Below are 14,718 nucleotides of genomic sequence, written 5' to 3'. Positions count from 1 at the left end.
TCCTTACAGGTTACGATTGCTCGAAACACATCAACCTTGTTACAGATACCTATTGCAGCCCTAAAGGGTTTCCAACCTACAGCAGCTGCATTCCCAGGTGTATATGAGGTGAATGGCAGCAAATACCTGGAAAACTGGTGGTACATGACAGGCAACGTAGTAGATATAAGTTGGGAGACACTGATTACAACACAAGCAGGGGACTATTGGGGGCCACAGTCGACCGACGTATACCGTTATTATGCTAATAAAATTGTGCTAACTAAAAGCAGTAATATATTGACAGTAACCGTATCAATGGGAAATCACAGTCTGGCCTACCCGGGGGGTGGGTACACAGTGCATAACACATCATGTTGGGGATTTTTATTGTGGGCATACTCAAGGGAGAGGGACTCGTACTTTCCCCTGATAATATGCGACAATGGCGACATGAAGGTGGGGGAGACCCCCAAGCTTAATCAATATACCCAGAAGGCAGGTGTCACGGCAATGACAATTTCAGACGTAGATGATTGGTTTAGAGCACACACAGGTATCACGAAAATGACAAATAATTGGATGCTTATGGTAGAACAAGCAGCAGAGAAGGTAGACAGCGATTGTCTAGTTTGCTTAGCAGCACGTCCACTATTGAGAGTCGTATCAGCATCCGCCATCTCTCAAGACTGTTTGCTGGACTTCCTGTTCAAGGACCAACTCACAGGTAATTGTAGTACATTGAACCAGGCGTTTCCAGTGACAGGAAAGGTAAAGAATAAACCTATTTTTGATTCAGCCATAGCCCCACAAAATTTTACATGTTTTGAGTTGAATGGAACCGGCGCAAACATTGGCCTAATTAATGGGTCATGGTGTAACAGCAGTGTGTCTTTGCCAACAGGTCAGCCACTTGCACGAGCAGATGTATGGATCTGGTGTGGAATGAGTGCGCTGTATGATCGGCTTCCAACCAATGCTTCGGGCAGGTGCGCTTTGATTATCTTATTAATGCCAGTAACCGTTGTGCCAATTGATCCCTCCAAAACGGATTGGGACAGACTGGTGCAGGGAGTTAATATACAAGGGTTACAACGAAATAAGAGAGAAATAGCTTCTCCAAAAAGCATGTGGGAATGGCTGAAGGAAGGAGATCCCACATATATAGATGCGATAGGTATCCCTAGAGGTGTACCATCGGAATATAAATTGGTAAACCAGGTAGGTGCAGGATTTGCAAGTATACTTCCATGGATAACGATAAATAGAAATGTAGATAACATTAACTGGATACATTATAATGTACAAAGGCTTGCTAATTTTACTCTGGTTGGCCTTCAAGCCGTCCATGAGCAACTTGCAGCGACATCGCTTATGGCCTTCCAGAATCGTATTGCATTAGACATGTTGTTGGCAGAAAATGGCGGAGTATGTGGACAATTTGGCGAACAATGTTGCACTTTAATTCCCAATAACACAGCCCCGGATGGCCGCCTGACCCGAACATTGGAAGGATTGCAAACTTTTACTAATAAAATAAAAGCTGCGTCTGGTGTGAATACTTCCTGGTATGATGATATGTTTGACATGTTTGGTCGTTACAAGCATTTTGTCGCTACCATATTTACTTCAATCGCTGTGTTTGTGGCCATTATGGTCCTATGTGGTTGCTGTTGTGTTCCGTGCATTCGTCAACTAACTATTAGGACCTTAGAGCGTACAATGGGTCCACTCCCATCCGGGGGGCAATATATGTTGATTCCACAGAAGGACTTGGAAAAGGAGGATGACAACGTGGATGTGCCCCTTCGGGACATGGGTGTCTGAAGAAGACAATATGGATCTTTTCAATCAATATATCCTTTTTTTTGTGGTGATTTACGATCAAATATTCATGCACTCATTAATCAATGTGGAAATTGTGATGATGACCTCAGTGGTCTGAGGTCATGAGAGGGAATGAAGGTAAAGTAATTTCAAAATAAGAGAAAACAGTGTTTTACCATGCATAACTTTAATCAACAGTCAAATGTAATGGCAGAGGCATTCCTACAAGTGTCAGGAAATAACAGATATGTGTGAAGACACAATTACAGGACTTTTTGGAGCAGGCCCACGGTCGATTGCAGGAAGGGGGGCAGACACTCCCTTTTGTCTCAAAAGGCGGGAAAACAACCCGGCAGTCCCACATACTGAGAGGGACCCCCCCCCCCGGAGATAAAGAGAGAAGACCCCGCCATCCTGCAGGGGAATTTAAACCAATCAGAGCAAGCTAAGAATAATTGCAGAGAAGACCCCGCCATCCTGCAGGGGAATTTAAACCAATCAGAGAAAGCTAAGAATAATTGCAGAGATCACATAGCCAATCAATAGTCGATAGGAACATGTATTTGCATATTGTGTAGTATAAATCATTCTTGGGCCACTCGGGGGGTGTGCTTCTCCTGCTAGTCACAGGGAAGTACGAGGCTGTACTGATAGGGACCTGAGACCCAAATGATGTATTAGATTTACTTGTTAGGAATAAATCCACTCGTGTGTGAAAATGCCGGCTTCTCGACGCCTTTCTTTTCAGAACGAATACGCGTAATTGTTGGAAGAGTGTTCGGTGAGAAGGTCAAACTTCTATAACACTAAAACGGAGTCAGGTAATTATTGCGTAATTCTAATTCGGTAAATATTCCCAACAATGTGCATGAGGAGAGCTTTTTACATGCCTATCAATGATCAAACGTAAGTAGTCCTTTATTTAAAGAAAGTTTGTAGTGTTTATAGCTGTATTAATATTTGACATAATACTAAACAAGATGTTTACTCACTTCCTCATAAGTCCAATGGTCCCACTGTATGTTTTGGCCAATATCCACGGTGAATGGGAACCATTTGAAACTCCAAAAAGGCGCATACGCCTCTCCCTCATACAGAATGATTTTTCTGCAGCCGTTTGACTGGCGTGATGCGAAAAATAAATGTATTAATCCCCAAATTTAGCTGAATCCTTCGTCCTCATACACAACAGTATGCGGTATAGTGAAGAGGACGTCTTCTACCGTACACGTCACAGCGCCTTCCTCCTCAATGCAAGACCGAAGCCGGAAGTCACTCATTTTCATGGCGCGGGATTCAAAAAACTAAATAAATATCGCGATCGCTTCCACACACATCCAAGCGGTCCATTATCATTCAGGAGCATGAAATACCGCATGTATTATGAAATAAACATGCTTTTTCGTGTCACATGCACTTTTAAGATCTGCTTATGTTTTCCATAGGTAAAAATCTATCCAGACAGTTGTGTCCTCACCTTAGAAGTTCGACACATCCCATTGATTCGTAAGCAAAGGCGCATTTGTTGTCGATTTCGATGGCTTTTCTGATGAGGTCCAGGCACAACTCAGACTTGCTTGCCCAGTCCAGGTCTCGTTTCCACCGGAGCTGTAATAATCTGCAGTAAAACAGGGATCGAGAATTAGCGCATACGTTTAACACCCTTTTAAATGTCCCATAACATCTTTTCACCTGACACTTCACACATTCAGGTTACAAAGTAAAAGACAAGGCAAAAAAATCCTCTTTCAGGTTATATTGCTTGGCATAAGGTCCGTTATGTGCATATGTGGCATAGGCGGAGTTTGACTTTTGGGGTAAGGGGGGCACAACATGTAGATGACCCCAAAATGCAGTGTCAGCAAAAAATTAACTTACAAGAATATTTATAATAATAAGTTGAAAGTGAGCTGTCCTGCCCTCTATGTGCGTGCTGTACACGAAGACAGTAAGCTAAACACCTTCCGCTCATCACGACCCTGAAGACCAGTTTGACCAGTTGACTCCAGGTTTAATGATAATTGGAATGGTGAAACTGACAGAAATACAAAAACATTTCTATAATCAGTAAAAATTGAAATAAATGCTCATATACATACACAAATAATTATTGTCTTAATAAAGAAAAGATGTGATAATCTTCCTAAATTACAACTGTCAAGTACAGTGGTACCTCTACATACGATCGCTTCGACACACGAACTTTTCGACATCCGACGTAAAATTTGACTCGCCATTTGTTTCTACATCCGACGACATGCTCGAAATGCAGCACCGCAGACGAATGCACGGCGGATTTTCTTGTGTGACAAATCAACACTGGTTTCAGAAAAGGTTGGTACAGGTGGTGAAACAAGGAAAAAGTTGACGCTTACCTTCTAAATGAAAATGCAAATGACAGAAAAATATGAGCGTAGGGTGGGCATCCGTGAAATGGCTCAACAATACATCTCCACGGTCCTCCTCCGACCATCGTTCGCCAGTCTTTATAAGTTAAGCTGACAATTCTTATTGTGGTAACATCTCCATAGAAATCGCCAACTTTGCCACGTTTTTATCATTTATTTCACAACTTATTCAAAACAAAAACACCTTCTGTCTGCCGCAATTGACGTTGTTCTCAAGAAAACATTCAAAGTGAAAGTGAAACTCAAGCTCACCGGTCTGTCTCTGGCACGTCAGCCCGTGGTGCGTTCAGGGTCAGCAAAAAACGTCCGCCACATTAGAACCCGATTCGTTACATTAATACAGGAATTATTATTATTATTATTATTATTCCGATTTTGATTTATAATTTATTTGTTTTGTTATATGTAATTGCCATTTGTAATAGTACCAGCAGTATTTTTTAAGGATTTAGTGAAGGTTTTTGGGCTGTGGAATGAATTAATGGAATTATAATGTATTCCTGTGGGAAAATCCTGCTCGACATACGACCATTTCGACTTACAAACAAGGTCCTGGAACGGATTAACTTCGTATGTAGAGGTACCACTGTAGTTGTATCGCTCTAAACAACAAATATATTCTCAATAAAAACGCTACAAATGATATGCATTGAATTGCAGGTTGAAGTGAAATGAAATGACCGCATGATGGCAGCATTTGACAAGAAATGAAGATTGAATCACAAGAATATGAATAACTCGATGTGGCCACAAGGTGGCGCGTATTACACCTAGTAAGCAACAAGTGCAAAGACAATGAAAAACGTACTTGCTAAGGCTGCAGCTATCGAATATTTTAGTAATCGAGTAATCGACAGAAAATTCTATCGAGTAATCGGATAAAACAAATATATTTTTAGGTGAAGAGCAATTATAAATATACATGAGAAAACAAGACATTTCATCTAATCTTGAACCATTTGCAGTCAATCAATGTCTTTTTTTTGCGATGTATATTGTTGAAAACAGCCAACAATTGCATCTCAGATGTAACTAGAGTAAAAAAAAAAAAAGACTAATTCACTGCTTTCACTCAAAAAACGTTTAGATCTTATTAAAAAATATATAAATATATACCTAAAAATGCAGTTACGCTTGGTAACACACGTCACTCAAAAGTTAGGATTTTTCCCCACGTGTTTCAATTGAATTTCTATTTGTGTCAAGCCATTTTTAAGTTCTAGGTAAGTTTTAAGTTAGTCTAAACTGTAACTCCTGATAGGATTTTGAGGTTTTGCAGTGTTCTAAGTAAATGTATGATACAGGCTGTATCGGAGCACATTAGGGACCAGTGCTACTTGGTGTTTTATCCAGCAATGATTACTGAGCTAAAATTGATAGTTAGCATTATGGAGTTTTTATTTTACACCCTCATCACTCCACAACGCTGTTACGTTAAAGCCTGTATGTAAGACACGTTAGCCACGCATCGACAGTGGTCATAATTAAAAGAAACCTAGCCCTCCGCAGGGCTAACGTAACTTGAGTTAGTGACAGTAACATTAATCTTTATTTATTAGCGCTTAGCCTCTACTGCTTTACGATGGCAGCTGTTTACTAACGCTGCCCAGATGCGGCCGAGTCTGTCATTTCGCATCTAGTTCAACATACATGTGATCTCTTTGAGACTCATGAGACGCTACTCATCAATGTAGCATCTTGCGAGCTAGTATTTAACAACGTCGCAGTTTGTAGCGGCTGTCGGTTGCAGTAAGTTTTGTAGTTGTTTTTTTTGCGCTTCTTCCTCTACGCACGTCACATCAGCGCGTTGTCCCGCATTAAAATTAGTCTGAGCAAAACGTGATGCTTAGAGCGGTCAAAATAAACGATTACACGAGGTGAATAAAATTACTCGGATCAGTTTTTAAACTCGAGTTACTCGAGTTGCTCGAGTATTCGTTCCAGCTATATTTGCCCCACTCCAAGCTCGACTGCTGACAGCGACCTACAGTTCTGTTCATTATTTTTTAAAAGATTTAAAACTAAAGAAATTAAGGGTGCCATTCAGCATGATCTCTCCAAGAGATATCAGTGGTTGTGGTGTGTTTCCTCTATATGAGCAGGTACACTATTTGCAGTACATGTATATTTTACAGCAATGCTGCACAAAAAGGTGTCACTGGTCAATAAATGACTTAAACAGTATTTTTTTCTATTTTGATTTTTTTTTTTTTTTTTTGTCGTTTCAACAGTTGTATCATAGAATATCATGTATCCAATTTCTGACCAGTATATCGATAATCGCTGTATTGTGATATTGGGACATAATCGTTATCGTGAGCCTTGTATCTCGAATCGTATCGTATCGTGAGGTGCCCATTCCTAATTCGCAGCTAAAAACGACAGACATTTTGAATAATAACAATAATTACTTCCTTCTTTTTATGGCTAGGTTGAAACAAAAGCGGTTGCCTGATGTCTGTAAACAGGGGTTTTCAGGGTAAAACGGACAAATTTAAAACAGTTCGTGGGCTTAATGTGCCATGAATATGCTATGGCAGCATATAGACATATTGTTCTACCAAACAACAGTTGTTTTGTCTTAAAATACTTCAGTTTCTTTTAAAGAGGAGTGCAAGAGCAGAAACTGCTTTTTTAGTCTTGTCTGTGTTTTCCGCCATTTACATACACACATATATACAGTACATATATAGACACTACTCACCAACGTCACAGAATGACGTATTGGTGAGTCCGTCTTTGTTTATCCGTATTCTCAATGGTTTCAATTTGTCGTGCAATTTATAGAGCAATTCATGGAAGCCCCCGGTGCTTTCAGACGCTGTAAACTCATTGGATGCATTGCATAAAAGGCGTTATGTGGAATAGCTTCAGTCAATCCATTCGCCAGATCCATATTTGATGCCTAAATCAATATTTTTCGACCCGCTGTCTTCGCCCTCTCTGCCTGACATCTGCTACCCTGATATCTACAACTATCTTGTCCACACAAAATCAGCCTATTCTCACGAAAGTTTGAAAAAATTTAACAGCAGCACTCTAAGCAACATTACCCCGTGTGACACTTCCAATTTTCTAAAATGGCGACAATCAATTAAAAAAAAAAGTTGACTGCGATGGCCGACGCTTCAAGGATAGGTGGATATTGGACTATTTCTTCAATAAAACACACAACAACTGTGTCTGCCTCATTTGCAAAGAGACAGTCGCTGTTTTCAAAGACTTCAATGTGACGCGTTAATGATATTACCGAACAAGACACGCTGACATGTACGACAACATACGCAGCGAGAAATTATAGCAACTTGAAGCTAGTTTAATTTCACAGCATCAGTATTTCGCAAGAGCCCGAGTGTCGAAAGAGAACGCCACAAAGACGAGACTGTTGAAATTATGAATTTAAAAAAAATAATAAAGCAAATGTGACACACAGAAGGGCTTGCTAAAATGTGTTTAAAAATATTGTTCTATGTAAATCAGTCAAGGTAGCCCCGCATTTTTACCACACCAAATCTGGCCCCCTTTGCAAAAGGTTTGGAAACACCTGTTTAACTGATGATCCGTAGACGAGGCCAGCTTCTTTCACTTGGTACCAGCTAAATATTATTCAAAATGTAATGATGGTGGAAGAAATAAGCCTCTTGAATTTGAAACTGTATGTTGTCGGCAATTAGCCTCGCAATGATCTTAATTGTGGTAGTCAGCCCAAAACCCTCTAAATATATATTAAATGCATCTTACCAGATATAAAATGACTACTACATAATCCGTGGTAATCGTTAGGAGCCCAGTTTTCTCGTCGAATTGCAGCAGTCCATCTCGCTGTCCCAGGGCCGGCCCAGGCCATTTGGGGGCCCTAAGCAAAATAATGCAAAGGGGCCCATATTTTTGGCCCAACATTTCATCACAGTGTACTGTGAAACCCATTCATGCAATCCAACCCATACGTCCATATTTTGTATATTAATCAGATTTTGTTGCACTGCATACTTCAAACTTCTCACCCCAAATGATTGTCAGTACTAACAGTAGATATCACCAAACCTTTTTCTAAAAGAGGCAAGAAAAAAGTTAAGGAAGAAATTTTATTTTTTTTAAGCTTGTAATCAAGTATCAAAACTCACAAAAGTCAAATAAAGCAAACTGTAGTAAACAAAATACAATACAAATTAAACAATTGGCAGATTGGGGGCCCCCTAGTGGTCAGGGGCCCCAAGCAGCTGCATGGGCTGCGTATAGGCTGGGCCGGCCCTGCGCTGTACTCTCCGGGTCTCTTGGAATACGGTAGAACTTCAAGTCTCTCCGTCTATCTTCTCTGTTATTGCAACCAACCGCCACACACGCCTTCACCATTTTGATTATTAATGTTAACGAGCAGAAAAACACGCCATAATAGGAGGAATTTACGTAGCGGTAATGCTAAAACCCGACGAGTAGACGGACAACATGGCGCAGAGGCGTGGTTGTGACGTCATGTGAGTAGGGTCTATAGGAAAGTCAATTACATGCAATGACACTTTTCAGCCACCCCCTGGTGGTCCCCCTTAAACTCCGCTTATGATGTGTGGTACTTAATACAAGCCTTTGCAACCGCTTAAGAGTGTCACCCTTACCCTTTGTAAACATAATGGGTGGCGTTGTCTGGTTCCAGTTCAATACACTTGTCGTACATCTCGTCTGCCTCTCCGAACAGTTTACACATGGTTAAAGCCTGGGAAAGACAACTGAGAATGTTAAAGTTTAGATGTCACAGTAAGAATGAATACACATTCCTACCTGAGCGTATAGTGCGTAGCCCTCTGCACAAGTGGGAAACCTTTTGATAACGTCCTTGAATCCATCCAGGGCTTGTTGAATTGCTTTTCTGGATTGGAAGAGCCAGGTGAATTCTTGTGTGAACTGAAAACCACAATTGTCGCTTTTAACCCAAAATATTCAACAAACGTGATGGATGGTCATTGAAACTCACCAGAGCGAAGGACCTCTGCGCCTGGGTGAGAGCAAAGTCAGATCTGAGCAGGATGCTTTTGTCAAAGTCTTCTAGAGCTCCTGACGCCTGGTCCAGCACCATCTTAAGCTGAGAGTAAATAGAACTACAGTATGTCACCTTTTGGAGAGATTTCCAACAGTATGAAAAGCTGCTTGCTTTGGGTGACCAAACGTCCTCTTTTGCTCGGACAGTCCTCTTCTGATATCCTATTTTTACAGTCCGGCCGGGTTTTATAAATTCATGAAAAAATCCGGTTTTTATGATTTTTCACTGGCTCAATTTGAAGAGAATCCTCCGGCCGCTGGGGGGTAGCACTTGCCTGCGTTGACGTGGCTCCTTCGAGTAGAGGCGGGAGAAGGAGTACGTCTTCATCATGTTTTTTGTTGCCAGTTTACCTCATGGGGCATTACCGCCATCTACTGGGTTGACGGTTTGGCGAGAGATCAGGGAGTTAGAGACCACAATAAGGAGTAGTTCTAAGAGACGTTCATAGTAGGGCTGTCAAACGATTAAAATTTTTAATCGAGTTACTCACAGCTTAAAAATGAATCATAATTAATTGCATATCAAACCATCTCTATAATATGCCATATTTTCTGTAAATTATTGTTGAAACGGAAAGTTAAGACACAACACGGATATACAGTGGGGAGAACAAGTATTTGATACACTGCCGATTTTGCTGGGTTTCCCACTTGCAAAGCATGTACAGGTCTGTAATTTGTAGCATAAATTCTCTTCAACTGTGAGGGACGGAATCTAATACAAAGAAAAACAGAAAATCACGTTGTGTGATTTTTAAATAATAAATTTGCATTGTATGAAATACACAAAAATCAAACTTAATATTTGGTACAGAAATCTTTGTTATTACAGATAACAAACGTTTCCTGTAGTCCTTGACAAGGTTTGCACACACTGCAGCAGGGATTTTGGCCCACTCCTCCATGCAGATCTTCTCCAGAGCCTTCAGGTTTTGGGGCTGCTGCCGGGCACCACGGACTTTCAGCGCCCTCCATAGATTTTCTATCGGGTTCAGATCTGGTGGCTGGCTAGGCCACTCCAGGACCTTAAGATGCTTCTTATGGAGCCACTCTTTAGTTGCCTTGGCTGTGTGCTTGGGGTTGTTGTCATGCTGGAAGACCCAGCCACGACACATCTTCAGGGCTCTCACTGAAGGAAGGAGGTTGTCAGCCAAGATCTGGCAATACATAGCCCCATCCATCCTCCCCTCAATATGGTGCAGTCGTCCTGTACCCTTAGTAGAGAAGCAGCCCCAGAAAATGATGTTTCCTACTCCATGTTTCACGGTTGGGATGGTGTTCTTGGGGTTGTACTCAGGGGCGCCGTATAGGGGGGAAAAGTGGTACTGATTCTAAGGGCCCATGGCCTGAGGGGGCCCACAAAGAAAATTAGAGCATTAGGTAATCGTTTGCAAATGTAAATATTAATTAGTATAATTTTAAAAGGTATAAAACGAAGGGTTTCTTTTTTTTTGTTTTGTTTTTGGCAAAAAGTAAACATCCAGAGAGCATATGTATTGCTCCACTTTTAGCTTACATTTAATGGCGTACCGCACGCAGGCTATTTTTAGACCGTGACGTCGCATCGTAAAGCGGAAGTAAAGCCAAAGTGGGACATTATAGACCCGCCCTCGCATAGACCCAACGTAAAAAGTGCTACTTTTCGCCGGTAATCTTTCAAAAACCAACATGCCGATCACGCATTGCTTTTTTGGAACTTGTAGAAACGACTCTAGACATTACGACCATGAAGGATGTTTTCTTCATACGTTCCCGGAAACCAAAAACTTGGGAGGAAAAAATGTGAAGACCGAATCAACTTGCGCTGACTTTAACACCAGCTCGGCGAATCAATTCACGTTTCATATGCAGTAAACGTTATGTTGGGTTGGCATGGTCTTTCAGAGGACAAAGAGGTAAGCCATTTTTATATTTTTAACTTATTTTTTTAGCGTAACGTTGTGCCGTACTGCTTCTGTCTGACAATGAATGACCTGAAAAGAATTATAATGGTATCTGACTGCCACTGTTACCGTTTCTGTTATATATATATATATATATATAAAAAACAACTTTAGTAAGGGGGGAGTGTAAATAAATTATAGGATTAAGATGTGTTATCAATGAAAAAATTAAGTGTTCGCTGGCTGTCACTGAGTAGCATTTGTGATTGCTACACAAAGCTAACTAAATTACCCGCAAGAGCGGTAAGAGACGTAGGACAACCAGAGGATATGTAAGAAAGACAGGGCTGATGGTAAAGGATAGCTTGTTGAAACGGGAGAATGTCATTGTCAGTCGCGTCGATAAAAAAGCTAAAGCTATGCTTAGGTCGGCTCGTTTTTTTTCGTCTTTTTCAGCCTTCGACACTAAAGCCATCTCTTTAACTGAATATTTTTATGTTCTTCCACATCTATGCCAGTCAATTTGGCACCAGGCACATCATTTTCGGAGAGAATTGGTAGGTTTAGCGCTGTAAACGTCTCCTTCGTACACGATTTCCATTCATTTCCTATTAGGGACAAACGATGGCTTGTCCTTGGTTAGCAACGGTAGCTAATGTAATGAATATTAATGAGCGGAAGTGACGTGTTGCTTGCGGTACGCCATTAGTACAGCAGGTTAACCCTTTCGCAAGCTCTCCACACCAAAACAGTTGTCTCTGCCCTCGCCTGTTGTAATAGCCCCTGAACTCTGTGTATACTGCTACATTCCCCCCTAACTTGTCCTCTCTTGGTCTCCTGAATGCAATTTTGAAGATGCAGCTGCAAAGCATTTTTGGAGAAGTGTGCATCGCTTTACGAATATTTTGCACACTCCCCGTAACGGTTGCAGGCGGCGAGAGAGCTTTTAGTAAGCTAAAACTCATAAAAAATTATATGAGGTCCACTATCTGTCAGGACAGGCTTTCTAGTCTTGCCATGTTGTCCATTGAAAGTCAGTTGGCTAGGAAGCTAGACTTTAATGATTTGATCACTGACTTTGCTATCAAGAAGGCTCGGCGCTGGGCTCTTGGTGACTAAGGCTGAGCAACCTGCAATCTGCTCGCTTTGTTTGTAATTGTGAGTGTGATTGCTTGTGTGTGTGTGTGTGGTGTTCGCTTTGTTTGTTATATCATTCTAAAGATTGTTTTTTTTGATTGGCGTTAATGTATGCTGTAGTATTGTTAGAATAAAAGTTTTAACTTAAGTCATTCATTGTGGTATTTGAGAATATTTCTAATAAAAATATATTTAGATTATAAAAGATGGGCTTCAGTACATTTCTTAAAGATGATATCAGTCTATTCATTATTGCTCTATACGCCGTATGTTTACATAAATATATTTTCATCTTAAATTAATGCAGAAAATGCACAAATTAGTGTGTAAAGGTTCACCAGAATGCAGGAAATTACGTAGTTTATACTGTAAATGTGTGTGTGTGTCCCGGCACTGGTGGTGGGGCCCAAAGTGATATCTTTTCATGGGGCCCAAAATCTCTGGCAGCGCCCCTGGTTGTACTCATCCCTCTTTTTCCTCCAAACACGACGAGCCGAGTTTAGACGAAAAAGTTCAATTTTGGTCTCATCCGACCACATGACCTTCTCCCATTGCTCCTCTGGAGGATACAGATGGTCAGTGGCAAACTTCAGACGTGTCTGGACATGCACTGGCTTCAGCAGCGGGACCTTGCGTGCGCTGTAGGATATTAATCCATGACGGCGTAATGTGTTTCTGATGGTTTTCTTCAAGACTGTGGTTCCAGCTCTCTTCAGGTCATTGACCAGGTCCTGCCATGTAGGGCTGATCCCTCACCTTCCTCATGATCAGTGATGCCCCACCAGGTGAGATCTTGCATGGAGCCCCAGAACGAGGCTCCATTTCAAGACACAGCTGTGAATGGCCACAGCTGGATTTTATGGGTGAAACATGGTAATATCACAAGGGTCTTGATGCAGAAATCGCAGACATCAAGGAGTGGTTGAGATTTTCATTTTCATATATTTACCCTTTTAAACCTTTTTTTCCCTCAATTTTTCTTTATTTGTATTTATTATTTATCATCTAACATATCGGGGAAAATGCGACAGTAACAAAAAAAAATAAAATACAATTTAGAGAAAGTTATGATGTCGATATCCGTGACTTTTATACAGACATTTTTTTCATTGTGATGTAATTTCTTTAAAGGTTGAAAATATGTGAGTAAATAAAATATTAGACATCAATGAATGATTCAAAGCTAAAAATGACATTTTGAATAATATACTTACCGTGTTTTCATGGCTGGGTTGCAACAAAAACGTCTGTAAACGGGGGTTTCCAGGGTAAAACGTGCAAATTAAAAATAGTTTGGGGGCTTAATCTGCCATGAATCTGCTATGTAGCATATAGACATATTGTTTTATCAAACAACAGTTGTTTTGGCTTAAAATACAACAGTTTCTTTTAAAGAGGAGTGCAAGAGCAGAAACTGCTTTTTCAGTCTAGTCTGTGTTTTCTGCCATATATTTTTTTTCATAAAACTACATTTTTCTATCCAGACGGAGGAGGCACACTTTAAATATAATAAAGGGATAAAGGCATCTTTGAGTGATCTTCGAGTAAAATTCAAGTATCTCAAGGCCGGGCCGAGTGTCGTCTTTTTTGGAAATCAAAATATGGACACTCCTACCTGCCCCCTGTGATGGTACACATCGGGATTGCATGCGTCGATCTCTGCTGCCATGTTGAAGTGCTGTCTGGAAAGGATGCGTTCGTTAGTCTGGTTGTACAGGCTCCCACGCTTGATGAGGGCGTTGGCACGCAGCTGCGGACAACCATGGACAAGAAAATGAATGAGCAGGTGTATGAGGAAGCATTTTAAATTGGATTTTCCCCAGTGCTTTATAAGGCTGGCAGGCCATCATGCTTAAATCTTGGGGCTTTGGGTAGATTTAATGTCTCTGCCTACTAGCAGAAGTGTGCCATTATATAACAACACTCTTGAGTTATAAAGTGTAGCAGTCCGCGTTTATCGTGGGCTGTCAAAGCGTCATAGTGCTAGCATTCCCACGGCATCGTTTGTGAGAAGGCGAGACAATCACCAGTAAAGGCTTTCATTCATTCATCATCTTTTCTGTTGTTGTTGTTGTGTTTTCCACCCGCGATCGGACACTTATAGCCTAGGGTGACCATATTTTGATTTCTAAAAAAGAGGACACTCACTCACTCACTCAAGACACTTGAATTTTACTCGAAGTTCACTGAAAGATACCTACAGTGCCTTGCAAAAGTATTCGGCCCCCTTGAATCTTGCAACCTTTCGCCACATTTCAGGCTTCAAACATAAAGATATGAAATTTAATTTTTTTGTCAAGAATCAACAACAAGTGGGACACAATCAGGAAGTGGAACAACATTTATTGGATAATTGAAACTTTTTTAACAAATAAAAAACTGAAAAGTGGGGCGTGCAATATTATTCGGCCCCTTTACTTTCAGTGCAGCAAACTCACTCCAGAAGTTCA

At 40.9% G+C, this 14,718-nt stretch overlaps 1 protein-coding gene across 2 annotated transcripts in view; it reads right to left on the bottom strand.

Moving 5' to 3' along the window:
* LOC130912953 (mitochondrial import receptor subunit TOM70-like) overlaps window positions 1-14,718 on the bottom strand; it is a 70,125-nt gene that overhangs the window by 22,855 nt on the left and 32,552 nt on the right. The window contains exons 7-12 of one of the 2 annotated variants that reach the window (XM_057831139.1): window positions 13,884-14,018; window positions 9,184-9,291; window positions 8,991-9,113; window positions 8,828-8,925; window positions 3,284-3,424; window positions 1,996-2,220 (exon numbers count right to left, since the gene is read on the bottom strand). In XM_057831139.1, coding sequence (XP_057687122.1) covers window positions 2,136-2,220; window positions 3,284-3,424; window positions 8,828-8,925; window positions 8,991-9,113; window positions 9,184-9,291; window positions 13,884-14,018 — 690 coding nt within the window. In that variant the 3' untranslated portion in view covers window positions 1,996-2,135. Of the gene's footprint in view, window positions 1-1,995; window positions 2,221-3,283; window positions 3,425-8,827; window positions 8,926-8,990; window positions 9,114-9,183; window positions 9,292-13,883; window positions 14,019-14,718 lie in introns of those variants that run through there. The other variant, XM_057831138.1, reaches the window with a different exon arrangement.

Source organism: Corythoichthys intestinalis, chromosome 3 (genome assembly GCF_030265065.1).
Source record: "Corythoichthys intestinalis isolate RoL2023-P3 chromosome 3, ASM3026506v1, whole genome shotgun sequence".
Lineage (NCBI taxonomy): Eukaryota > Metazoa > Chordata > Actinopteri > Syngnathiformes > Syngnathidae > Corythoichthys > Corythoichthys intestinalis.
The sequence above is the reverse complement of the archived record's forward strand: the minus strand, read 5'-3'. Positions and strand labels throughout refer to the sequence as shown.